This window comes from Aquarana catesbeiana, linkage group LG09 (assembly GCF_042186555.1).
Source record: "Aquarana catesbeiana isolate 2022-GZ linkage group LG09, ASM4218655v1, whole genome shotgun sequence".
Taxonomy (NCBI): Eukaryota; Metazoa; Chordata; class Amphibia; order Anura; family Ranidae; genus Aquarana; species Aquarana catesbeiana.
The window spans coordinates 302,258,757-302,286,167 of record NC_133332.1 but is presented as its reverse complement, the minus strand read 5'-3'; the positions used below and the strand labels follow the sequence as shown (position 1 = coordinate 302,286,167).

Sequence of the window (27,411 nt, the reverse complement as noted above, 5' to 3'; positions counted from 1 at the left end):
GCGAGTTGATGTCCATAGACCTCAATGTTAAACCCTCAAAGGCATGCAAGTTGTACCTGAATAATATAGACACGATTTCAGTACAACTTTGTAAGCACAAGCAGCTTTTGTAAACCCCAACCCTGTAAAGTCGTACAAAGTAGTACTGATTCCAAATCGCGGCAAAATCACCCGACTTTGAAGCCGCACAAGTGTGAAAGGGGCCTTAGGGTTAGTTCACTTTTACCAAAAACAAATATAAGTAAAGGGCACCTGTAGAGAAAAACTCTGCAGCTTTGACCAAAGTTGAATAATGCCCTTACTTTAGTTGTAGGCTAGTTATGTACCTCCTAAAGCCTGACTGAAAAATTCTCAGAGAAAGCATCATCCCATCCTGCCTTGTTGCTAGGGCATTGCTAAGACATTCTCAGCTGTTATTGCTTATCCCCATCGTCACAGGAGTGAGTGCCCAAGCCCATGCACGTGGGAGCCACTATCTTCTCTATTGCCGCATTTTTGATCTCAGTGCTACTGCGGGAGGGGAGAGAGAGAACGCATGTGAGGGGGTTTGAATTGGCCAGGAGTGTCTTTGCAATGTCCTAGCAACAAGGCAGGGGGGGGGGTTAATACCTTCTCTTGTAGATTTTCAGGCACCCCTTACCTGCACAGAAAGTTTTTAGTAAAGATGAATAAACCCTTTAAAGATACCGCCGCTTCTCCTGTTTAAGGCAATCACACCCTGTGACCCACTTATACTCATTTTCCCCATGCTCCATTGCTTTGTTGTCTTACCATTTTTGGTTAACTGAGCCTCCCTGATGGAGTTACACAGGATTATTGATAACCCCCTTCCTCCTTTTTGTGACAGTGTTGGGGCTTGTCATTTGGCTACTCAAGCCCAGCATTATGGGAGAGGGTCACATGCTCCCCCTACCTGAAAACGGTGAGAATAAAATTGAGACAGATTTGTTTTTAATAAGGCAACGTAATTTATAAATTCCTCTGAAGCCGCTCTGAAATAGCACTAGCATTAGCAAAACTGAATGCTGACAACTTCTTAATTATGCATCTGTTTTGAGTGAAAATCTGTCTCCTCTTTAGTGGCAAATTTGTTGTAGTTTGCTGCCTAGGATTACAGGTACCAGGGGACGGACACACACACACACGCACACACACACACACACACACACACACACACACACACATACACACACACACATATCTACACACACATATCTACACACATATCTACACACACACACACACACACACACATATATATATCTACACACAAATAGACTCAACTGGCAGGCTAAATGATTTGTGTCCACATGTTACCAATTTGCTTTATAAATGTCCCGTCTTGTTATTTTACGGATCCTCTAATGGAGGGGCAGTGGGTATGAGAGATGGTAAGTATAGGGGGTTGAGATATAGGTGAGGTGAACTTTTAGGAGGCTGTCACTGTGCCCTGAATGGCTAAGAGCCAGGGTGCTAAGCCCAGCCACCATACTTGGGGCAGACCACAAAGTATTGCAGTGATGAGAGAGACTCCTGATTAAACAGCCTAAATGAATGTAATCAACCTTTTTTATCTGAGGTAATATCCCTGACACCAATGATGGGGAACTATTCCTCCCACTGACACCAAAAATCAAAAACTATTCCTCCCATTGGCACCAACAATCGGGCACTACTGCTACCACTGACACCAACGATGGGGCACTATACCTTCCAGTGACACCGATGGGGCGCTATTCCTTCCACTGACACCAACGATGGGCCACTATTTCGTCCACTGACACCAACGGTGGGCCACTATTTCACCCACTGACACCAACGATGGGCCACTATTTCACCCACTGACACCAACGATGGGCCACTATTTCACCCACTGACACCAACGAAGGGCCACTATTTCACCCACTGACACCAACGAAGGGCCACTATTTCGCCCACTGACACCAACGATGGGCCACTATTTCGCCCACTGACACCAACGATGGGCCACTATTTCGCTCACTGACACCGACAATGGGCCACTATTTCGCTCACTGACACCGACAATGGGCCACTATTTCGCCCACTGCCCCCGACAATGGGCCACTATTCCTCCCACTGCCCCGACAATGGGCCACTATTCCTCCCACTGCCCCCGACAATGGGCCACTATTCCCCCCCACTGCCCCCAACGATGGGCCACTATTCCCCCCACTGCCCCAACGATGGGCCACTATTCCCCCCACTGCCCCCAACGATGGGCCACTATTCCCCCCACTGCCCCCAACGATGGGCCACTATTCCCCCCCACTGCCCCCAACGATGGGCCACTATTCCCCCCCACTGCCCCCAACGATGGACCACTATTCCCCCCACTGCCCCCAACGATGGGCCACTATTCCCCCCACTGCCCCCAACGATGGGCCACTATTCCTCCTACTGCCCCCAACGATGGGCCACTATTCCTCCCACTGCCCCCAACGATGGGCCACTATCCCCCCCCCACTGCCCCCAATGATGGGCCACTATTCCCCCCCCACTGCCCCCAACGATGGGCCACTATTCCTCCCACTGCCCCCAACGATGGGCCACTATTCCTCCCACTGCCCCCGACGATGGGCCACTATTCCTCCCACTGCCCCCAACGATGGGCCACTATTCCTCCTACTGCCCCCAACGATGGGCCACTATTCCTCCCACTGCCCCCAACGATGGGCCACTATTTCCCCCCCCACTGCCCCCAATGATGGGCCACTATTCCCCCCCCCACTGCCCCCAACGATGGGCCACTATTCCTCCCACTGCCCCCAACGATGGGCCACTATTCCTCCCACTGCCCCCGACGATGGGCCACTATTCCTCCCACTGCCCCCGACGATGGGCCACTATTCCTCCCACTGCCCCCAACGATGGGCCACTATTCCTCCCACTGCCCCCGACGATGGGCCACTATTCCTCCCACTGCCCCCAACGATGGGCCACTATTCCCCCCCCCCCACTGCCCCCAACGATGGGCCACTATTCCTCCCTCTGCCCCCAACGATGGGCCACTATTCCTCCCTCTGCCCCCAACGATGGGCCACTATTCCTCCCTCTGCCCCCAACGATGGGCCACTATTCCTCCCTCTGCCCCCAACGATGGGCCACTATTCCTCCCTCTGCCCCCAACGATGGGCCACTATTCCTCCTACTGATACCAACTTTTTTCCCCAAATACCAATGGTGGGGATTGATACTCCAACTGGGTACAGTCTGGCCCCTCTAAAGTCTGAAGGTCAGTAATCTGGCCCTTTCTTTAGATAATTTGGAGACCTCTGATTTAGACTCTGGAAGGGATTGGTCTAAGTCCCTCTCACTATGACTTTTATTCTCAAAATGGTGAAATAATAATCCATTTTTCACAGGAATGTGAAAGTATTTTACAATTGTTTTTATGCAACCATATAGGTACCAGGAAATAAGAGAGTGTAAAACATGCTCTTGTAACTTTTGTGAGCATCAGTTAAGCAACTGAATACCATTTTTGGGATCTGATAGTCAAGTTTATAACTACATTTGTTTTCATACAAACCCTACTTGAATGATAACTGTACTTGCAGTGCACATCCTTCAAGTGCCCTTTTCTATTTAGCCCTTGAAAGAAATGAAATTTCTTTACTTCCCAGTCTCGTCTGAATTATTGTGTCTGATGCATCATAGTCTTAGACCCCTTTCACACTGAGGCGTTTTTCAGGCACTTTTGGGCTAAAAATAGTGCCTGTAAAGCACCTGAAAAACGGCTCCCCTGCAGTCTGTGTGAAAGGCCGAGTGCTTTCACACTGAGGCGATGCGCTGGCAGGACGTTAAAAAAAACTCCTGTAAGCAGCAGTAAAGGAGCGGTGTATACTCAATGGATGTACTGTGCCTGCCCATTGAAATGAATGAGCAGAACCGCCAGCAAAGCACTGCTGCATCGGGTCGGTTTAACCCTTTTTGAGGCCCTAGCAGGGGTTAAAACACCCCGCTAGCGGCCAAAAACCTCTGCAAAAACGACGGTAAAGCGCCACTAAAAATAGCGGCATTTTACCGCCGATTCCCCAGTGTGAAAGTGGCCTAAAGCAGGGATATGCAATTAGCAGACCTCCAGCTGTTGCAGAACTACAAGTACCATGAGGCATAGCAAGACTCTGACAGCCTCAAGCATGACACCCAGAGGCATGATGGGACTTGTAATTGTGCAACAGCTGGATGTCCGCTAAATGTATATCCCTGGTTTAAGCCTTCTAAGGGCCTGTTTGCATCCTGCTGTGGCTGCATTGATAGATACGCATTACCCTAAGACATAACTTATTTTCCAATGGCTCCCTCCAGTGGTGGCCACCATCTACTTCATTCACTGCAAAGGAGGATTCAAGCTATCCTTTAGGCCACTTTCACACTGAGGCGTGTTATAGGTGTTTTCGCGCTAAAAATAGCACCCGAAAAGCGCTGTAAACTTCCTCTTTTTCAGCCCCAGTGTAAAAGCCCAAATGCTTTCACAATGAGGCAGTGCTCTTGCAGGACAGGAGAAAAAGTACTGCAAGCAGCATCTGTGGAGCGGTGAATACACTGGTTCCCAAAATGCCCCTGCCATTGAAATTAATGGCCAGCACTGCCAAAGCTTTTAACCCTTTTTTGGCTGCTAGTGGGGGTTAAAAGCGCCCCGCTAGCGGCTGAAAAGCGCTATTAAATCGACAGTAAAGTGCCGCTAAAACTTGCGGCGCTTTACCGTCAATGCGGCCAGCGCCTCAGTGTGAAAGTGGCCTAAAGTCCACAAATACTATGCACTTGACCCAGAGGCACAAATTTTCCACCAGCTGACTTACCCTGGCATGGACTTATTCATCAATCTAAAACCCTGTGTGTGATGGTATTTTCATCTTTTGAAAGACCTTGTATCTTAGTGTGCAACAAGCAGGCGAAAGTGCCAAGTAATTCTTGCACAGAACTCTTGTTAAGCTCACTGAATCATGTAGGGCAGTGTTTCTCAATTGCAGTCCTCAAAGCGCCCCAACAGGTCATGTTTTCAGTGAAACTGATCAAATCACCTATGCAAAATAATGGAAAGCCTGAAAACATGACCTGTTGGGGCGCCTTGAGGACTGCAGTTGAGAAACACAGATGTAGGAGATGATGCTCACAACCCAATGGCAAGAGGCTGCTGTTTGGTCCAGAGCTGCTGTGAAAAGCATGCTGAATTTACAGTAGATATCAGGCTTATTTAGCACAGTTGCTGTATTTCCCCTATTGCATAACAGTTCACTGACTGATTTTACTTGTTGCCTGAAAACGCTCTTCTAGTGCATCTCTGCTGTCTATGAAGATATAACAGAAACTGTGATGTTCACTTTAGGGAAAGCCTATAGCCAGCTGTGTTTTAAATGGCTGAGCTTGCAACCAGCTCTTAATAAGCCGCATCTAGTAGAGAAGATCAGAGAGAAGTTAAAGGAACATTTGAGAGCGTGAATTGTGTGTGCCAAGCTGTCTCACTTGCTTTAATTCCATAACACACTCTACATATTGCTTTCATTGCAAATTCCAATATTGGAGATCGAAGCCTTGAGCCGCTGACATTTCAAAACACTTGTCTTTCATACCCACTGTCACTCTTTTATTTTTGGTGATTTCCCTTACAGAAAGTCTGAAAGATCAAAAAAATATATTTGGGGTTACATTTTTTTTTTTTGTGGCCACAACGTAAAGTTGTTGGACATGAGTTTACTTGCTTTTATCTTCATATCTGAATGCATTGCTGTGTACTGTACTCTCTTTACTAAATCAATTATTTTAATTACATTGTCTTCCACAGTGGGACTTGCTTATCTCAAGTTAGGTAAATTAATTTTATTTCACATGGCAATATGTTTCGTGCTTTTTATTGCAGAGTGTCTGCTATGTGTGGCAGTTGGAGATCGCATAACCCATTAAAAGTGCTGGTTGTGTAACCTCTGACAAGGTAAATATTGTGAGCCCTTATCAGCTGTGACCAGTGGTGTTTGGTGAATGATTGAAAGCCATTAAAGGCTCTTTGCTTCTTGAGAGATTACTTCAAAGGGGGCAGATGGCCTCAGTAGGCTTAGATTCCTGTCACAGGTCCTGAAAGGAGTGATCATGTCTCTCCTAGGGTTTTGTGAAATTGCCCAAACCTGCTAAGACCTTCCCCCTACACTTTCTTTTGGAGCCTGACTTCACCCTGAATTGCTTTTTGCTGCCTCTAAGGTTTTTGCTCAGCAATATCCTATTGAGGAGGGTTTCTTATAAAAATGGACAATACCTGTGGTTGACCCAGCCAGTTCATGACTCAACAAGACACAAATAACCTCTGTGGAAGATAATACTGTATTTAGGCACTTAGGATAGAAGCCCCCTTGAAGGCCCAGTTTTTATTGGCAGTCTCCATTGTGCAGCCTGTTGTTGTCTAAGTGACCATTTGTCAGATCCTTGCTGTCAGGACTTGGCATATGGCTTGAGACCCTAACTCTATTTTAACAGATCCTCCTCACCAATGATATCTGCATTTTACTATGGGCGCTCAGCACTACCAGTTTGTTGTACTTTCCTTTGGCCTGTTCATGACCCTTGGGTCTTCACCAAGTTATTTGCCCTGGTCCCAGTTCTGATCCTTTCTTAGGGGATATGTATTGTGCGATACCTGGATGATCTGCAGAGATTTGGTTGGATCCTCAACCTTCAGAAGACATTGCTTAAGCAGTCTCACTGATTAGATTACCTGGGCCTGACTTTGGACACTACCTTGTCCATGATATTCCTACTCTGGGGCAAACTGTCCTTTGGATTGTGTACCTGGGCTTTTTAGTCTCGAAATTGGCCCTTGACAGCAGTGGTGTACATCAACCATCAAGGAGGCACCAGAAGACATGCTGCTCAAAAGAGAATCTAACCTGATTCTCTGTTGGTTGAAACTGCATGTTTTGGCACTGTTGGCCATCCAAATCACAGGATTGGAAACTTGCTAGAAGGATTTTCTCAGCCATCAGCCTCTGGATCTAGGGGAATGGGCTCTCTGCTTGACAGTGTTATTATCCTTTTGCCACAAATGGGGTACCCTGGATGTGGATCTTCTGGCACCTAAATTCAACAGCAACCGGGCAGTTTTGTCACCAGGTCCAGGGACCCTCAGACCTTTGGGAGGGGCTGTGGGGGGAGCTGTATGCAGGTGTTTTTTTTAGTACAGTACATACCTGAGCCCATACTTGATTTTGTGTTGTGCACAAGAGCTGAGGCACTCTGCTCTCTCGCATCTTATTGGCTTAGGTACAGCAGCAGAAGCCATTGACTCGTGTTGCTGTCAGTCAGAGCCAGTGAGGAGGGAGCAGGTGGTGGGGAACACAGAACAAGGCTTGAAAGGGAGCATGCACAAGTGCCCCCATAGCAAATGGCTGGGACCCAAGAAAAAAAGGGTTTGTACTGATCTGAGCAAAACCATTGCTCAGGGCAGGTTAGTAGAATATTATTATTATTTTAGTAAAAGTGTTTAAAGTCTTGTTTTTTTTTTTTTTTTTGTTTAATTTTTTTAGTTAAAATAACAAACCTGTTATACTTACCTGCCCTGTGCAATGGTTATGCCCAGATCCTCCTCTTCTCTGGTCCCTCTTTGGTGCTCCAGGCCCCTCCCTCCTGTTGAATGCCCCCACAGCAAGCAGCTTGCTATGGGGCACCCGAGCTGAGTCACAGCTCCTGGTGTCCATTTAGACACAGGGCTGCAGCCTGGCCCCATCCCCTTTCTATCCTCATCGACTGACTAGCGTTGATTGACAGCAACAGGAGCCAATGGCGCGACGCTGTTGTCTCAGCTAATGAGGAGGGGAGCCCTGGGCAGCCGAGACACTCCTGCAACATTGCTGAATCTAGATGGGGCTCAGGTAAGTATTAGGGGGCTGCTGCACACAGAAGGTTTTTTATCCTAATGCATACAATGCATTAAGACAACAAAAAAAAAACCTTCAGCCTTTAGAACCACGTAAGAAAAAAAAAAAACAACCTTTAACATCCCTTTTGAACTCCAGAGAACCACATAAATACATAGTTAAAACATGTCCGACAGTTTTACCTGCCAAAGAATTTGTGTTTCTGTCCATCCAGTCTTGCGATTTACAGACAGTCCAGTCAGCTTTACTATAGTTTTTCTGTGTCACCTCACAGCTCTGTCTATGATTGGACAAACAGATAGACAACATATTCCTTTTCTGCTCATGGGTATGTAACTCCTCATAATGCTCCTAACTGTCCCAATCTGAACACTATACTGTAGTATACCAGGAGTTGCAGAAAGCTAATAAGTCAAATGTTTGTATTTACAGATAACCGCATTTAAACATTATTTATATGAATATATAACTGTATTAACTAATCTTTTTTAAACATCTGCCTGAATTACAAACGAATTTTTTACAGCAGATTTGTTTGCTCGAAATTGCTGGCACTGAAATGCCTCCTTAGCCAAAAAGAACTTTGTAGCATGAAGTGAGGGTGCTGTCTTCAAAAAGTATTTTTTTGAGCATTTCTGCAAATACATATAAACATACTTATCTATTCAGAGCCCTTGTTTTGCTATTGACCAGCTATTTAAGTTTGTAATTCATTGGCCTGAAATAGCAGCATAGGCCTTTTGGCTGCGCAAGGCGACATCTGCAGGGAAAGCACAGCAGATTTAAGAGCTTAGAGTCACACAAACATCTGTGTCTGAAAATTCAGACGTCCTCCCAAGAAAACAAAACCTGCAAATTTTTTATTCACAACAAAGGGACTGAAACTTGTAAGGCATGAGAACGATTGGCTTTGCACCCACTGTAGGTATGCTATACTTCCTACTAGAGACATTTATATGGAATATTTTTTTTTTAATGCACACTTCTTTTCACTGCTCTGAGTATAAGTGTTATGTGCTTTAAATCAATAAGTGCATGTGATTTTTAGTCCTAAGACTAAAATTAACGCTGTCTGTGATGAGGACACACCAGTATCTGACTAAGTGCCGGTTCACACTACAGCGACTTGAGATCCGACTTGTCAGACCTCAAGTCGCTCCAGGTCACTTTCCAACCTCCCCCTCCCCAGGAGGAGTGTCAAAGATGTATAGTTAAAGGGTTTGTGAACCCATTTGTCTAAGTCTATGCCAGCCCCTCTATTAGAGGCTGGCATACCACACTGTGTGAAGCATTTAAAAAAATGAGCAGTGTAAATACCGTTTTTCAAACAAGACCACGGATAAATCCAAGGGAAAAGCCAAGCTTATTTACCACCGTCCCGCAGACAACCAAATAACATGTCTAACAGTATGCGTTAAAAGCAGGGGTTTAGTCTGCACACATTTGCAAATGCATGCGTAAACCACAGAGCCTCGTCAAGGCACCCTGGTATCTGTGGTACCTAACACTAATTTATAAGTGTCCCCACAGTGGAGGCACATACGGTTTTTCAGCTGTCTTCAGGCCGGTCACGTGACTCGCGGCCACTTTCCAGCTCCGATGGATTGCTTCTGCGGGAGGGGATGTGATCTCCTTCTAACGTCAGCCAGGGAGTTCATGTGGCCGCTCCTCGGCTCCACCCGCAGAAGCCCAGTCTCATAGCTGTAAAGCGGCCATGAGTCACGTGGCCGGCCTGAAGACAGCTGAAAAATGGTAGTTTACACTGCTCATTTTTTAAAATGCTTCACACGGTGTGGTATGCCAGAGAGAGAGGCTGTGAGGTGACAATTTTTTATATTTTTTTCAATAATTGGGGGTGGGGGGGGGGGCTGAGCGGAGACAGACAGGGAGCTGAGAGGCAAGAAGGAGGGGGTTGAGGGGGAGGGAGGAGAGCTGAGAGCAGGCAACGTATGATGGTGGGATGTACTCTGACCACCACGGTGGTCATGGCTTAGCAAACCATGAATTTCGTGGTCAGCGCAGAGAGGGGGATACAGGATTTTTTTTTTTTTGGGATAACAAACGCTTTAATGGTACATCATTTGTGGTTTATCACATCTGGCTCTCACCATTCGCTCCCCACTCACCACTGTCAATTGTAAACACAGAAACCTTCTATGTTTACAAGGACAGCCTTCCTCTCAATGACTCTCCCAGATTCCTGCCTGCCCTGCACTCATGGCTGGGACAAGGGAGATGCAATGTGGGAGGAGACATCACGTGGTAAGCTGCACTGTAATTCCCATCTGTGGCCAGGTGCACGGATGCCAGCCAATGAGAAGCGGAGCTGCCTATACTGCCAGCAGGTACTGAAGCTTGGCCAGGTTGGTGAAATGTGAGGAAGCTTTCGGGGAGGGGGAGCTGAAAAATGAGGGCTGTGGAGGGAGAGGTTGGGAATGGGGGAGAGTGGTTCAGAGGTCAGAGCTGAGGAGGTGTGGAAGCGAGATGTGGACAACCTGTGAAAGCTGAACAATGCACTCTCTACATAGCGCACCCCAAAACTCAACACTCTGTATGTAGTGTACTCTTCAAACTTGCACTCTGTATAATAACACACCCCATTAAGCTATTCCCACTGCAATTTTGCCACACTCACAATTTGATGCGATTCAGAGGGTGCAGCCCTGGTTGAGTTCCTGCACATATTCTCTGGGAAGAAAAAGCCTGGATGAAATTAATACAGTCTTACAGATACAAACGGCCTATGGAGAACAACCATAATGCTGATGTGGCCTGTGATTAAATTGAGTTTGACACCCCTACCTTAGATCTAGCCGCTGCACTCGTTTTTTAGGCTTTTTTCACTGGGTGATTTTGCCAGTATCACGCTTCCTATCTTAGGGTGACCGTGCTCACTCACTGTATTGTAGCTGTGGTGAAGCAGTGATGTGACCCTAGGACAGTGATGGCAAACCTTGGCACCCCAGATGTTTTGGAACTACATTTCCCATGCTGCTCAACCACACTGCAGAGTGCATGAGCATCATGGGAAAAGTAGTTTCAAAACATCTGGAGAGCCAAGGTTCACCATCATTGCCCTAGGACGTGATCTGTTAGAACACCTCACTCTCTGCTAATCTCTCAACATAAAGTGTTCTGTAGTCTACTGGGGAGATTTGAGAATTCAGTACAGAAGCTGAATGCACAGAAAGTTAGAAGCTTACTTTATTTCTGTCTGATTAACAAGTATTTTTCTGTTCTTGCAGCTTTTTGAAGGGCACAAAACCTTGGGGAATGTGCTTTTTTTTTCCAGGGATGTACTGAATGTTTTTTTTTTCATCTGTGGTTTGTATAGTGCACCCTGTATTAAATGTTTATTTGTTAAGTAAAGATTGTGCATGTTGCTTTGATAGAGGACTGCAACCCACCAAAACATTGGTCACATAATAAAGCTCTTGAAAACCAGTATTGCTATTTGAAAATTCATAGTATTGCCCTACTACTATTAGTTTAGCACATTGGATTTGACCAGGTTTGTCTCAAATTGTGAGTGTGAAGATCGTCCTCTGTCATACTGTGTGTGTGTATCAGTGTTGCCAACCTACCAGATAGACATTTACTGACATGACACCCAAAATTTACTGGCACAACCACATTTTTACTGACATTTACAAAATTACAAGTACAAAAATGTACAATATGCATTAGCAATGTGATTTAAGGTAGATATTAAGGCAAAAACATATTTCTTATTTTATTTTTGATATTGTAAGTAAGTAACTCAGGGACAGAACTCGGGAGGGCAAGAAATTAGAATGGGAGGGCACACACACATGAAATTGACTCTCACAGTGACACTGACAGCCGTGTGCAGCAGCACAGATCACCGACATGACCCGTCTCCTCCTGAGTCGCAGTGACAGTCTCTCCCCACACCAGGTGGTCCCTTCAGTCCACTCCAGTCCAAACAGCGCTGACAGTCCCACTCCTGATTTGCCTTGCTCCCGACCCACACATGCGGCTTTGGCCACTCCGCTCCCTTGTGCCATGACATCACATGACCTGTTCAGGCACCACTTCTGCCAGAACCGCCGCCTGCACACATTAGTAGGCAATCAGATGGTCTCGGTGGCTCCGGATCAGAACTGCGCTTGTGTAGTTCCAAGCCAAGCATCACAGCCATATTTTAATTGGCAACCTTTTCCTGTCACTGTTACTTGCAGGCGAAAGGTGCCTGTTTTTTACGAGCTACCAATACAAATTCTGACACTTGGCGGCACTGGTGTATGTACAGGTGTTTTTTAAAAAATGTGAATATCATCAAAAAGTTAATTGATTTCAGTGATTCCATTCAAAAAGTGAAACTCATTTATTACATAGATTCATTACATACAGAGTGATTTATTTCAAGAATTTCTTTCTTTTCATTATGATGATTATGGCTTATAGCTAGTGAAAACCTAAAATTCAGTATTTCAGAAAATTAGAAAATTACATAAGACCAATAAAAAAAAAAAATATTTTGAATACAGAAATGTTGGCTTACTGAAAAGTATGTCCATGTACAGTATAGTATGCACTCAATACTGGGTCGAGGCTTCTTTTGCATGAATTACTGCATCACTGTGGCGTGGCCTGGAGGTTATCAGCCTGTGGCACTGCTGAGGTGTTATGGAAGCCCAGGTTGCTTTCATAGTGGCATTCAGCTCGTCTGCATTGTTGGGTCTGGTGTCTCTCATCTTCCCCTTGACAATACCCCACAGATTCTCTATGGGGTTTAGGTCAGGCGAGTTTGCTGGCCAATCAAGCACAACGATGGCATGATCATTAAACCAGGTATCGGTAGCAGTGTGGGCAGGTGCTCTTGTCCTGCTGGAAAATGAAATTGGCATCTCTATAAAGCTGGTCAGCAGAGGAAAGCATTAAGTGCTCTAGAATTTCCCGCTAGAGGGCTGCGCTGACTTTGGACTCGATAAAACACAGTGAACCAACACCAACAGATGAAATGGCTCCCCAAATCATCATGGACTGTGGAAAATTTTTCATTTTATTTGGAAATCAAGGTCCCAGAGTCTGGAGGAAGAGTGGAGAGGCACAGAATCCAAGTTGCATGAGGTCCAGTGTGAAGTTTCCACAATCAATCCTCTACCAGGAAATTCTAGAGCATTTCATTCTTCCCTCTACTGACCAGCTTTATGGAGATGTTGATTTAGTTTTCCAGCAGGACTTGGCACCTGCCCACACTGCCAAAAGTACCAATACCTGGTTTAATGATCATGGTATCATTGTGCTTGATTGGCCAGCAAACTCGCCTGATCTAAACCCCATAGAGAATCTGTGGAGTATTGTCAAGAGGAAGATGAGAGATACCAAACCCAACAATGCAGAGGAGCTGTAGGCTGCTATCAAAGCAACCTGGGCTTCCATAACACCTCAGCAGTGCCACAGGCTGATTGCCTCCATGCCACACCGCATTGATGTAGTAATTCATGCAAAAGGAACCCCGACCAAGTATTGGTATAGTGCTTACTATACTGTACATACTTTTCAGTAAGCCAACATTTCTGTATTAAAAATCCTTTATTTTTTGCATTGGTCTTATGTAATAATCTAATTTTCTGAGATACTGCATTTTTTGGTTTTCGTTAGCTGTAAGCCATAATCATCAAAATTAAAAAAAATGCTTGAAATATATCACTCTGTGTGCAACGCATCTATATAAAATATGAGTTTCACTTTTTGAATTGAATTACTGAAATAAATGAACTTTTTGATATTCTATATTTTTGGGATGTACCTGTATGTGTGCTTGCATGAACACTCACATATTAATAAAACTTAAAATAGAAATGTATACAATGCTATTACAGTTCATTGTTTTTACACTACTTTAACAAAATTCAGTTGACTTTATTCATTTCAAAATGGCTGGGAGATTCACATTCAAACTTTTGATCTGAATATTGGAAAAAAAACAAAGATACATTTAAACCTGGGTATTTTTAGAGTATTCTGTCTATTGCTAACTTTGGTGTTGCAAGAGCTGCGTTTCTTATCATTAGTTTGGATAGTGAGTTGAAAGCCCCCTTAGGCACTGGGATGCAAGCAGCACGTTTGAATATAGTTCTACGTGTGTTAAAAAGAGTCGTGTTCTGGATGTCTGCCTGAAGGCACTTTATAAAGGGCTTCATGACAGTGAGTAGAGAACACAATAGCCTGGGAAGCTGATACTGGGAACTCCGAGAAGTGGACGTGTAGTATGCAGTCACATCATCATTTCCCGACATGATTACGGCAAAGAATGAATTGGTGTCGATCCTGCATGTATCTTTAGGGGGATAAAAAAAAGGGTTTTTTTTATCTTCAGTGTCAAATACTCTTTTTTTTTTTTTTTTTTATTTATTTATTTATTTATTTTTTTCTTTTGCCTGTGCTTAAATTGCTTGAAGTCCACTCGTTCATTAAATTCTCTTCTCCTCAATCAGCTGGCAGTTAATGAACATTGGGTATGGTAAGAGGCCATTGTTGATGAAGACCCCAGAAGGTTTGAGGTCTTTTTATAGTCTCGTCAGAGATTTTCTGGTTGATCTGTCTTTGGGCAGAATGGTTTTGTTATCTGTGATCAGTTTAAAATTTAAGACCTTTCTTCATTTTTTTTTTTAAATAAAATGATTTTCTTTCTCTTCTATTTCTGTAAAGAATGAGTGGCTATTTATTTTGGATAATAATTAATGAGGAACTTGAGACAAAATGATTTTTCATCTGTAGATTCCCTGATCAATGTGCCTTACCTTTTACATGCTTTGCCTCCGGCATTCTTAATATATCCGGCACTAAATCTCAAATAATGGTTCCTGTGTGTTGTAGCAATGGAACTGCATTAAAATAGCAAAAAGCGGTTTCCGGTGACACCAGCTCAGTCTCTGCCTACATCCATATTGGCTGATTAACATCATTGTATCTCCCAGTGTCATACCTGTTCTATGTGTTGAAGAGTAAATCTCCCTTTAGTAATCTGACAACAACATGTTACCAGCCCAATGATCAGTCCTCCAAGCTGAAACTTTTCGAATAGGAAGTAGGAAAGAGGGATCGTGTGACCCGATTTTAGAGGAAAAAGTTGCAGTGGTTGTCACACATAACAGGATTTCGTAGAGGACAGTTATGTATAACCAATTTGTTCTACAAAGGCAGTTCTGCTTTAAAGTGATTGTAAACGATCACCTTATAAAACAACCCATTCAGTTTAAAACTGTGTGTAGTTTTTTTCCTTTTTTATAATTGATCACATCAGGGTAGATTTGATTTAAATCACTAGTAAAAAGGCTTGATTTAAATTAACTCAATTTAAATCATCATTTTTAAAGAGCAACTGTCATCTCTGTCCCGCAGAGGCTCCTCCTCTGACCCGCTGGTGACTCACTGACAGTTCCATTCACTTTAATGGGGCGGCTGGTGATGCGGCAGTGACACAACAAGGTGAGGGACGTGGCGGCAGCAGGTGAGTGGATGCCCGCTAACAGGCGCTGCCATGATGGTTCAGAAATGACATTTGCTCTTTAAATGTAAGGACTTACTCTTGCTAGTATTTAGAATATTTAATATTTGCAAGCAAAATGAAGGTTTTCTATTTGGAATAATAAGCTGTCAGATTACTAAAACGACGATATTAGAACCGATTCAGTCGTACAGTTTGTAGTGTATGTAGATTTGCAAAACAATGGGATAAAGGAATATTCCTGAACTTTGTTTTATCTCATGGTTATTGTGACATTGTGTGACTGCATCAATGCAGTGCATGTTATCTCAGCTTGCAGAGCTTGGATTATTTGAATGAGTTTACCAAAAATGTAAATATTGCAGAATATACATCCTCATGCTACATAACTAAGCTCCATTTCATGCTGAATAAACAGAAAATTATTTTGCAAACAATTACTGTTGTGTACACCAAGAATTTGCTATATTTCAAAGATAATGTATCTAAAGTCAGAAATCCAAACGTTTGAGTTTTCTGGAAGAGAAAATGAGGAATCTCATCAACTGACTTAGAATGTTTCTCACTTTTGGAGAGATTTCTTCCCACTTCCTATGCTTTTTACAGGACAGGAAGTTAGTGGAAATCTCTCGAATGAGGCCCAGATGGCCAAAATTCTGACTGATTTCAACCATTCCCTAATGCATCTAACTTGCATGGGAAAATTGGTGTTTTTTTTGTTTGTTCTTTTAGCTTGAATTTTCTTCTCTTTGGGAATTGACCCATACTTATTTGCTTTATTTTTCCAGTTGCAGTACCATTCTGGCCTAGCTTCCGGTCTGCTAAATCAGCAGTCACTAAAACGTTCAGCCAATCAGATGGGAGTGTCTGCCAAGCGTCGGCCTAAGGCCCAGCCTACAACCCTCGTTCTTCCACCACAGTAAGTTTGGTCTTATATACCAGATATGTTCAGTTGTTACTTAGTGAATCTTTTTTAGTTTTGAAATTCGCTATTCTGTGTCCCATTAATGTTCATTTTTGTTTTCTGTCTGCATTCATCTGATATTAATGCTTTCTTTGTATGGAAAGAGAAGTCAATGCTGTCCTCTTTGGTTACTCTAATCAACACTGTGACACTGTAGAATGAGTAAAAGAGGAAGCTGGAAGCATATTTAAAGCGGACCTTCAGTATTTTTTTCAAATTTCCATCTAATAAATCTTCTGCCCTTGTTGTTTGGATAGTAAAACATTTTTTTTCTGCCAGTAAATACCTTATACAGCCCACTTCCTGTTTCTTGTCTGGTAAAAAGCCTAGGCTTATGATATCATGCACAGCTCTCTCTCTCATGAGAGTTTGCCTGGAAGGGAGGGAGGATGAGACATAAGAGGGCCAATGAGTGCTGCAGAGCTGGAGGCGTGCCACCATGTGTCTGTGTAAATCCAGGAAGTGAACAGGCAGCAGCTCAAGCTGCCCACTATTAAAATGGTTGCAGCCAGACTTAGTGGAGGGAGATTTCGGCAGCATATTTGGCAAGTACAGAATCACAGTATATATAAAATAATATGCAAAGTGGTTGGAGGGAAGCTTCAGAATGCCAAAGATGTTTTTATTACTTATGTGAGCAGACTGCAGTTCCTCTTTAAAATGTTAAAAGGGAGCTTGCCCTTTATGCAGGGTAAAACAATATGCTCAATATTCTTTTCCTCTCTCCAGCAACACAGGCACAACTTCCCTTTGCGTATCTGTCACTCCATTCAGCTGCCAGAATCACACAGAATAAACCCTGCAAAAAACCTTTGTTGTGACTTTGCGCCTCATACAGGGCTGAGGACTCGCTGCCTGACCCATATGATGGTGCTAGGCCAATTACCAGGAACCAGTGCTTTCATTTCCCTTACCTTAAGATATGGGGAGCATGTGACCCGCTTCGCTTTGACTGGTACTAGTCAGTTGATTAACCCCCATCACATAACCTGAATATGGGTGTAACATGTTATGAAGGTGAACTTGTCCTTTAAGAAGGCTAAAAAGTACATTTTCTGTTTTATGTGGCATAGTCCTTTAAAGTGGAACTTCACTCTCTTTCAATCAATTTTGACTATTTTTAATCCCTATGCTTTTTTTTACATTCTAAGAGTTTTCAGGAGGGGGGGGGGTTTCTCTCAGCTAAGCACAGCCTCTTCACAGCCTTCATGCCCGAGCTAAGGGCAGATGGATTCCAGGGAAGTAAATGCTACATGAATTACTCAAGATGGCTGCAGCCAGAAATGTTAGGGGGGTATTTTTCAAACAGAATAAAGCCTGGAGACATGAAAAAAAGAAATGAATTAAATAGTGTGTTTTTGGTTTGTGGTGCTCAGATGCACTATCTTCGGTGACCCTAACCAGTTTTTTTTTTAACTCCTTCACGCCGCCTCCTTCTGGCCTTTTAAGAGCTTCTAGATGCCAGGAGATGGAGGCGGACATTTGGGTCATGTGACTGCTGTGATTGGCAAGCCCCCGATCGCAGTATGGATCGGGAGCTTCCCGATCCCCACCAGCAACTGTGCTGGGACCATGCAGTGTGCGTGCGCTCAGCACAGAAATGTTTACATTTAGGCCACATATACACTATTTTAACAAAAGTATTTGGACGCCTGCCTTTACACGCATGTGAACTTTAACCACTTAAGGACCGGGCCTCTTTTTTAGATTTGTTGTTTACAAGTTAAAAACAGTTTTTTTCTGCTAGAAAATTACTTAGAACCCCCAAACATTATACATTTTTTTTCTAACACCCTAGAGAATAAAATGGCGGTTGTTGCAATACTTTCTGTCACACCGTATTTGCGTAGAGGTCTTACAAGCGCACTTTTTTTGGAAAAACACTTTTTTGAATAAAAAAATAATAATAAACAGTAAAGTTAGCCCAATTGTTTTTTAGAATGTGAAACATAATGTTACGCCGAGTAAATTGATACCCAACATGTCATGCTTCAAAATTGCGCCAGCTCGTGGAATGGCGACAAACTTTTACCCTTAAAAATCTCCATAGACGACGTTTAAAAAATACTACAGATTGCATATTTTGAGTTACAGAGGAGGTCTAGGGCTAGAATTATTGCTCTCGCTCTAATGATCGCGGTGATGCCTCACATGTGTGGTTTGAACACCGTTTTCTTATGCGGGCGCTACTCAAGTATGCGTTTCGCTTCTGCACACAAGCTCGGCGGGCGGTGAGCGTTTAAATTTTTTTTTCTTATTTATTGTACCTTTTTATTTTTTATTTTTTTTATATTTTGTTTTAATAAAAAAAAAAGTGTAATTTTTATTCCTATTACAAGGAATGTAAACATCCCCTGTAATAGAAAAAAGCATGACACGTCCTCTTAAATATGAGATCTGAGGTCAAAAAGACCTCAGATCTCATAGTTGCACTAAAATGCAATTAAAAAACAAAAATTGTCATTTAAAAAAAATGGCCCTTTAAGAGCTATGGGCGGAAGTGATGCTTTGACGTCGCTTCCGCCCTGCAATGTCATAGGGAGGGGTGGGGGGGCCATCTTCCCCTCACTCGTCTCCATGTCTAGCCAGGAGAAGGACCGGATCGCCTCCGCCGCTGTCGACGGCTCCAGTAAGCAGTGGAGGGCACTGGAGTGCGGTGGGAGGGGGGCCCTCTCCCGCTGCCGATAAAAGTGATCTTGCGGTGAATCCACTGCAGAGACCACTTTTATCTTGTAGAGGACCGCCGGCTGAACACGAGGATACTGTGGATATGGCAGCTAGCTGCTGCCATAACAATGATATCTGTCCTCAAATTAAGGACGTATTCAAGGACGTATATCAGCGTTCGGCGGTCCGGAAGTGGTTAATGGCATCTCAGTTTTGGTCCGTAGGGTTAAATATCGAGTTGGCCCACCCTTTGCAGCTATAACAGCTTCAATTCTTCTGGGAAGGAAGAAGCAAGAGGGTGAGATTTTGAATGAAGCACGTGGTAGCAGTTGAGTACAGTGGTGGGTATAAAATGATTTAATTTTCCATAAGCAAATATTTACATACGTTAATAACCATATACAGTACATAGAAATTCACACTTGTGTATTGTTGATTTCTAAAACATGATTAAAAAATGATTTGCATGATAAGGTTAAGGATTCCACCAAAATTCTTGATTGGATATACATATATTGTACAATAGCTTCTGCATGGTCTATGATCTTTCTAATCCCTGTCACGATATATAAGGTATATGTGTAATGGCACAGTAATCTGATCAACATGTAATCATATGGTACACGGCATCTGATAGGTGGACGCGCTTTAAGCCGCTCTTCAGGAGCAAGCACGTGTTGTATCTGAAATGGAAAATATGTTGTCTAGGTAAGCTAACTTGTATAAATAAAGGGGAAATAAGAAGGGGTTTTGGGACTTTAAATGAGGCACAATTAAGTGGCTCCATCCCGGTAATTGGTACAATTAAACAGGAAGTTGGGACTTTAAATGAAGCGCTTGGGTAGTGGAGGTAAAGTAAACCATATTTGGAGATGCATTATGAAATGTTTATTGATTATACACAATGGCAAACAATACAAAAGTATTCATTTCATATACAGTAAAAAGTTTTAATAACCTATATGTATAGGAGATGTACACATAGCATGATAAAAAATATACACATATAGTAGCACATGATCTAGTATAGATAAAAAGAAGTAATAGAGCAATAAAGCATAATTGCTAGCAACAACATGCCTGGTGGGGACACGTGCACCCACATGGTGAATGTACATTTATTGGGTATGAAAACAATTACTATAGTTGGAAGGAGTAAAAAATATAAATAACTAAGGTTCCATGTAGGATGTAGCTGGGGCATCAAAAAGTATTAAAGCTCAACGCATTTCGTGGGTATTCCCCCACTCATCAGGAGCTGATGGAGTGAAATTTCCTATAAAATATATATAGAAAAAAAAAAAAAAAAAAAAAAATATATATATATATATATATAATGAACCTTAGTGTCCATATAAAAATGACAAATGAACATTAAATCTATGTAGCTGTTATTGCAAAGCACACTCACCAGCTCAGGCAGCAAGTGCAGTGCGCGGAGGTGGGTGCAGGGTGGGCCAAGGGCATGGCCTCTCCACGGGAGCTGAGGCAGCATAGATATATATAGATGCGACATCGGGCAGGAGAGAGAAACAAGATGGAGCAGAGTGTATCCACAGGCGGGAATGTATTGGTCATGGGAACATATGAATCTGGGAACAAAGTAGTATAATCCATTAGTGTATGTATGATCTATAGTAGTCTTATAGATAGTTAAGTGGTAAATAATGAACCCAGTGAGTTCCAAGACAGGTAGTAATATACGTGGATAGAAGTGTGTGTGTATGGGGATCTTGCCTATGGGTAGATAACATAGGAATAAGTGTAAAGGTAAAGGTTTATTGCTCTATTACTTCTTTTTATCTATACTAGATCATGTGCTACTATATGTGTATATTTTTTATCATGCTATGTGTACATCTCCTATACATATAGATTATTAAAACGTTTTACTGTATATGAAATGAATACTTTTGTATTGTTTGCCATTGTGTATAATCAATAAACATTTCATAATGCATCTCCAAATATGGTTTACTTTACCTCCACTACCCAAGCGCTTCATTTAAAGTCCCAACTTCCTGTTTAATTGTATAAATAAAGGGGAGGATAGATCCAGAGACACGCCCCCTAAAGATCACTTACAGGTATATGTGCACTTGATGGCGCAATGTCAGGGACCGTAGGCCACCCAAGGGCTCCAGTATCGGGAGCTGAGGAGACATGCTCAGTGGCGGCAGCCATCATAGGCAACAATCAGGGGCTGATCTGGGCATACAAAGCGTGAGAGATATTGGTAATCAGTAAATAAACCAAGTAACCTAGTGTGAAAACTATGTAAATAATTAAGTGGTTATTAGTAAAGACTGAATGATGAGGATAAAGTGTGCAAGAAATCCCACCCTCTTCCTTCTTATATTGACAGGGATAGAAGCACATGACCTTACCAGGCCATGGCCTCATTTAAAGTCCCAATTTCCCCCTTTCCCTGAATTATAGTAACTTTTCTGGGAAGGCTGCCCACAAGGTTTAGGATTGTGTCTATGGGAAAGTTTGATCATTCTTCCATTTGTGAGGTCAGGCACTGATGTGGACGAGAAGGCCTGGCTCACAGTCACAGCTCTAATTCATCCCAAAGGTGTTCTATCTGGTTCAGATCAGGACTCTGTGCAGGCCAGTCAAATTCCTCCACCCCAAACTCGCTCATCCTGGTCTTTATGGACTTTGCTTTGTGCACTGGTGTGCAATCATGTTGGAACAACAAAGTTGGGAGCATTAAATTGTCCAAAATGTCTTGGTCTGATGGCTTAAGAGTTCCCTTCACTGGAACTAAGGGGCCAAGCCCAACCCCTGAAAAACAACCCCACACCATAATCCCCCTCCACCAAATTATTTGGACCAGTGCACAGAGCAAGGTCCATAAAGACCAGGATGAGCGAGTTTGGGGTGGAGGAACTTGACTGGCCTGCACAGAGTCCTGACTTCAACCCAATAGAACACCTTTTGGATGAATAAGAGCGGAGACTGCAAGCCAGTCCTTCTCTTCCAACATCAGTACCTGACCTCACAAATGTGCTTCTGGAAGAATGGTCAAACATTCCCATAGACACACTCCTAAACCTTCCCAGAAGAGTTGAAGCTGTTACAGCTGCAAAGGGTGTGCCAACTCAATATTGAACCTTACAGACTAAGACGCCATTAAAGGCCATGTGCGTGTAAAGGCAGGTGTCCCAATACTTTTGGTAATATAGTGTATGTGGCCTCTCTGCATTAAAGCCCACCTGCCGAGAGGCCGCATATATGTATACGGCCAGTGGGAAGAGGTCAAGTTCAAGTGCACTGTTATTGTTTCAATTTCCCTATATTTCCATATAATCTCAGAAAATCTAGGGAGTTTGCCACAAGCCCCCTTTCCTTATTGCAATGTATTAACTACCAATATTGACGGGATAGCTTGCAGATAACTTGTAATGAAGTAGTAATCCTTACAGCGGCATCTCTTTTCCTCCCTTGAATTTGAGCACAAAGAGCAGCCTAATTAAAAATTAAAACACTGTTTGCATTTTACGCGCACCAAGATAGGTATTTGTACAAGGCCGGGATTGAGCTAATAAGAACAAGATCAGTGTCCAATAAGTTTCATTATCAGTCAGCTCATACATTATTCTCTGGGCTAGACTAACCCACAAGAACATTGTTAAATTGGCAGCAAAAGGAAATCTCACTGTTGTTCTCATGCTCTGGCCTCATTTGTAGATTACTGAAGTTCTGTCAAAGAACGTTCCCATAGACATAGACATTAACTATGCTGACCTTCAAACTCCATCAGACGCTCATGAGAATAGTCGTTGAGGATTTTCAGTGGTTACATTGTTGTTCCCTTGAGAGAATTCCACTGCATGGGTATTGGCTGTATGCTAGTAGGAAACGGTAAGGACGTTCTTTAGAGATAAGATGGTTTATAAATGTCTAACTACTAACCGCTGCAGCTCCGGAAGGTTTACCCCCCCCCCCATGACCAGGCCATTTTTTGCGATATGGCAGTGCGTTATTTTCGCTGACATTTGCGCGGGCCTGCAACGCTGTATCCAAATAAAATTTTATTTTCCCACAAATAGAGCTTTCTTTTGGTGGTATTTGATCATCTCTGCGGTTTTTATTTTTTGCGCTCTCTATCTATCTATCTATATATATATAAAAAAAATTTTTACTTTCTTCTATAAAACATTCCCAATAAATAAATTGAAAAAAATCTAATTTCTTCATCAATTTAGGCCAATATGTATTCTGCTACATATTTTTGTTAAAAAATCCCAATACATGTATATTGATTGGTTTGCACAAAAGTTACAGCGTCTACAAACTATAGGATATTTTTATCTATTTGTTTTATTTTTTTATTTTTTTTCTAGTAATGGCAACTATCAGCAACTTATAGTGGGACTGCGATATTGCGGCGGACAAATCGGGCACCTAACTGACACTTTTTGGGGACCGGTGACCCTAATACATTGATCAGTGCTAAAAAAAAAAAAAAAAAAAATGCACTGTTGCTGTACTAATGACATTGGCAGGGAAGGGGTTAAATGCGTTCTCTGGGAGTGATTACTAACTGGGGGAATTTAAAGACCCCTTTCACACTGGGGCGTTTTTCAGGCGCTTTAGCGTTAAAAAAAAAGCGCCTGAAAAAAGCCTCATCTGCAATCCCAATGTGAAAGCCCGAGTGCTTTCACACTGAGGCGCTGCGCTGGCAGGACTTCAGAAAAAGGCCTGCAAGCAGCTTCTTTGCAGCGTTTTAGGAGCGGTGAATACACCACTCCTAAAGCGCCCCTTCCCATTAAAATCAATGGAAAGCATCTGAAAAGTGCCCGAAAAGAGCCTTGGCAGCGGCGCTTTTAACCCTTTATTCGGCCACTGGCGGGGGTTAAAATTGCCCCGCTTGCGCTCGAAAAATGCTGGTAAAGCACCGCTAGTTTAAGCGGCGCATTACCAGTGTTTTTCGGGCACTGGCAGTGTGAAAGCGCTCTAAAGATCCGGGCTTAATTAAAAATAAGCACATATAAATAAAAAAACACAAAAAAAACCCCTACAAATTCACATCCACTTAGCCGCTACAGAAAATAAACTCTTTGAAAAGCTTCACTTAGCAAAAAACATCTTATTCGCTGACTGGGGTCTGCATAGTGTTTATCGTCTGTCTATTATACACTGTGGTGAAGACTGACTCTCTGCAGACTGCCCAGTATGGGGGGAACCCATCCTTAGCCTGGAATCTAGGAGGAAGGAGTTCTGCTAATAAACATATCCCGGCCCTTGAATGGGTCAGAAAGTAATGTCGGCTGAGGTGTACTACAATTTGTGGTTTGTAGAGACTGGAGGAGGCTTGGAATCTTTTGTGAATTTTTAAAAAATGTTTTTAATCTTTGTTTTGGTGGGTGACTGCCTTGTTGGGGGGGGGATTGGGGACATTCTACTGTCCTATGGACAGGAATTGAAGGAATATTCCCTCAATGAGAACTATAAAACCTTATTAACACCTCTTTCCCGCTGTATACAAAAAAAAGAATATTTCTAGTTTATAGTTTCTTACTTAAAACCCAGGTATGGAGGCAAAGTTCACATTTTCTATTTTATTCTGGGCTATTTATGTGCAAATTATGAAGTGTTTTTTGTATGTGTGGGCCATTTTTTGGACACTACCAGGTTTAGCCATTTCTTTCCTCTTCATATTACTGGGGGGATTTGGGTGGATTCACAGTTTGCCGTGGTAATGCTACAGAACCATAAAATGCAGCAATGTGATCTTACCTTGAACATATGGAGTTATTCTTTACACATACACTAGCATTGTTATCCTGCATCTAGCAGATTATTGGGTTCTGATCTCCAAAATTGTATTCGTTTTTTTGGAGGTTCTCTTCAGTTTTAGCATGCAGCCTCTCTGACTGTGCTATGATTGGTCATATCATTTCCACCACAGCTACATGCCATTCATGCCAGCTTTATGGACCAAATTAGAATGCAATGGTTCCATTGCAACAGGGCCCCTAGCAGCTAAAGATGTATATACACACAGCTGCTGACTTTGTTAAAGCAATGGTCAGATCAGTCCCCAGAATTTTGTGTTTCATGGTAAAAAAAATATACACTCACCGGCCACTTTTTTAGGTATACCTGTTGATTCGCTTGGTAACACAAATTGTTAATCAGCCAATAACATGACAGCAATTCAATTCATGTAGGCATCCAGACATGGTGAAGACGACCTGTTGAAGTTCAAACAGAGCAACAGAATAGGGGAAAAAAGGGGGTTTAAGTGACTTTGAACATGGCATGTTGTTGGTGCCAGATGGGCTGGTCTGAGTATTTAAAAAACTGCTGATTTACTGTGATTTTCGCACAGCCATCTCTAGGGTTACAGAGAATGCTCCAAAAAGAGAAAATATCCAGTGAGCGGCAGTTGTGTGGATTAAAATGCCTTGTTGATGTCAGAGGTCAGTGGAGAATGGGCAGATTGGTTCTAGATGATAGGCAACAGTAACTCAAATACCCACTCGTTACAGCCAAGGTATGCAGAATACCATCTCTGAACGTACAACACATCAAAACTTGAAGCAGATGGGCTACAGCAGCAGAAGTGGCCAAGAAAACACCAGTTTGTGTCCCAACTGACAAGCTTACATAGCAAGAATCAACAGTTTTATTTTAAAGAGGTCTTCAACAACACATCCCAAGCTTGGGTGTACCACTGTCAACAACAATGCAGTGCTAGTTTATATAATAGTGCATATTATATGTAAATGCAGATAGCTTTAAATTCAGTCTTTAAAGTTCACCTTTACATAAAAAATAATGCATGCACAACAACTTTTTGGCAGATAAATAATGTGCATTTTTTATTTTTAAAAATGGAAGCCTGGAAAGCATTGTGCCCACGATCAGCAGATTGAGTGTCAGGCTCCTGCACCCACTGCCTAACTCTTTGTTGCCCGTACCTCTGAACAGGCTGTCATTGCAGAGCTGTAGGAGTGCTGATCAGTGCACCCGCCGTTCATTCAAACTTTTATGTCTGCCATGGTGGTTGACGGTACTTGTAGTTTATTTGTTCACAGGAAACTATGAATAAATTATTTGGCTGTGTGAGCGGAGGGGGGCAGATAGGGTGGGGGGGATTAGGAGGTGCATTCGCTGAAACGTGTTACATGTTCCACATGTTAAAATCGGGAGGAACATGTAACATTCTCCAAAGGCGAACTTATGCTTTAGACTAGGTTCACATTGGTGCAATGCGGGAAGCCCCGGCGACATCCAATGCAGGTTCCCACTTCTCACCCGACTCACAGGCAATTCACACTGCCATATGCGAACTGCTGAGAGTGTCCATACAAAGTCAATGACACCCCCAGATTGGTTCGCATATCGCAGTGCAAACTGTCAATTCAGACATGAATGAACCCATGCGATCTAATTCTGGTGCGGACCAAAAAAGGATCCTGTATGACTTTACAACTTAAGCTACGACTAAGGCTATTGCCGAAACGCGTCAGCTTTGTTTTGTTGTTGATGTACCAATAAACGTCACTTCAAGGATTACAGTTTTGCCGGCTCTCCTTATTACTGTCCTGTATGACTTTGGTCCGAATGCGATGCAAATTCAGCCATACAATCTGTATGGCTGAATTTGCAATGCACAGACATCGCATGTGACTTGCACAGCAGTGCGGTGCGAATCACATGCGATGTCTCACAGCACACTAATGTGAACCCAGCCTGAATAGGTTTTTAATCTGGGCAGAAGCAAAAATTGCAGCCTCTACAAGTTGTCTTTAGTTTTAGTTATAATTCAATATGTTTTCTACCTTTTTTTTTTTTAATAAACCTAAAACATGCTGCAATTTTGATCCTACTGCCTTTTTACAGTGTGGTCGGTTTCTATCCAGTGCCCATTCCCTGATATCTGAAAACATAACTGCAACAAGGATTAAAAATGGAGACTATGTTTTCTTTTCATTTGTCTTTTATAAACTGTATAAAGCTTTGGCAGTGAGAATTTGCAACAACATTTTACTTTCAGGCAACTTTTTAGTGACTTATTACTTTGATATTGATAGCTTTTATGTGTGTATGCTTTGTAAACAGAAATGTTAGTCATTTTCGCAGCCTCGACTAAGATCTGTGTCGCTGTGTTTTAAAGCGCCTCCAGGATTACTTGCTGAGGTTCACTGATATTATCTACATATACAAGCTTAATTATTATTAATACGTGTTAATCCTGGTCTATTAGTTGACGGTAAACACCAGCAAGAAGTTTATAATCCAATTTGCAGTATTAAATGCAGAACACAAGAAAAGATATGATTGTTCGATGGACAATGTCCAGAAATGTTAGCTAGTCTAATATTTTATATTTTAGCACTTTTTTCTCTAATTGATGTCCGAAAGAAGCAGTTGTTTTTTATTGTATAATAATTTTCCTG

At 42.7% G+C, this 27,411-nt stretch overlaps 1 protein-coding gene across 1 annotated transcript in view; it reads left to right on the top strand.

Annotated features, from left to right (window-relative positions):
- The window catches only part of MED27 (mediator complex subunit 27), a 540,607-nt gene that overhangs the window by 194,819 nt on the left and 318,377 nt on the right, over positions 1-27,411 (top strand). The window contains exon 3 of the mRNA XM_073600521.1: positions 16,152-16,282. Coding sequence (XP_073456622.1) covers positions 16,152-16,282 — 131 coding nt within the window. The remainder of the gene's footprint in view (positions 1-16,151; positions 16,283-27,411) is intronic.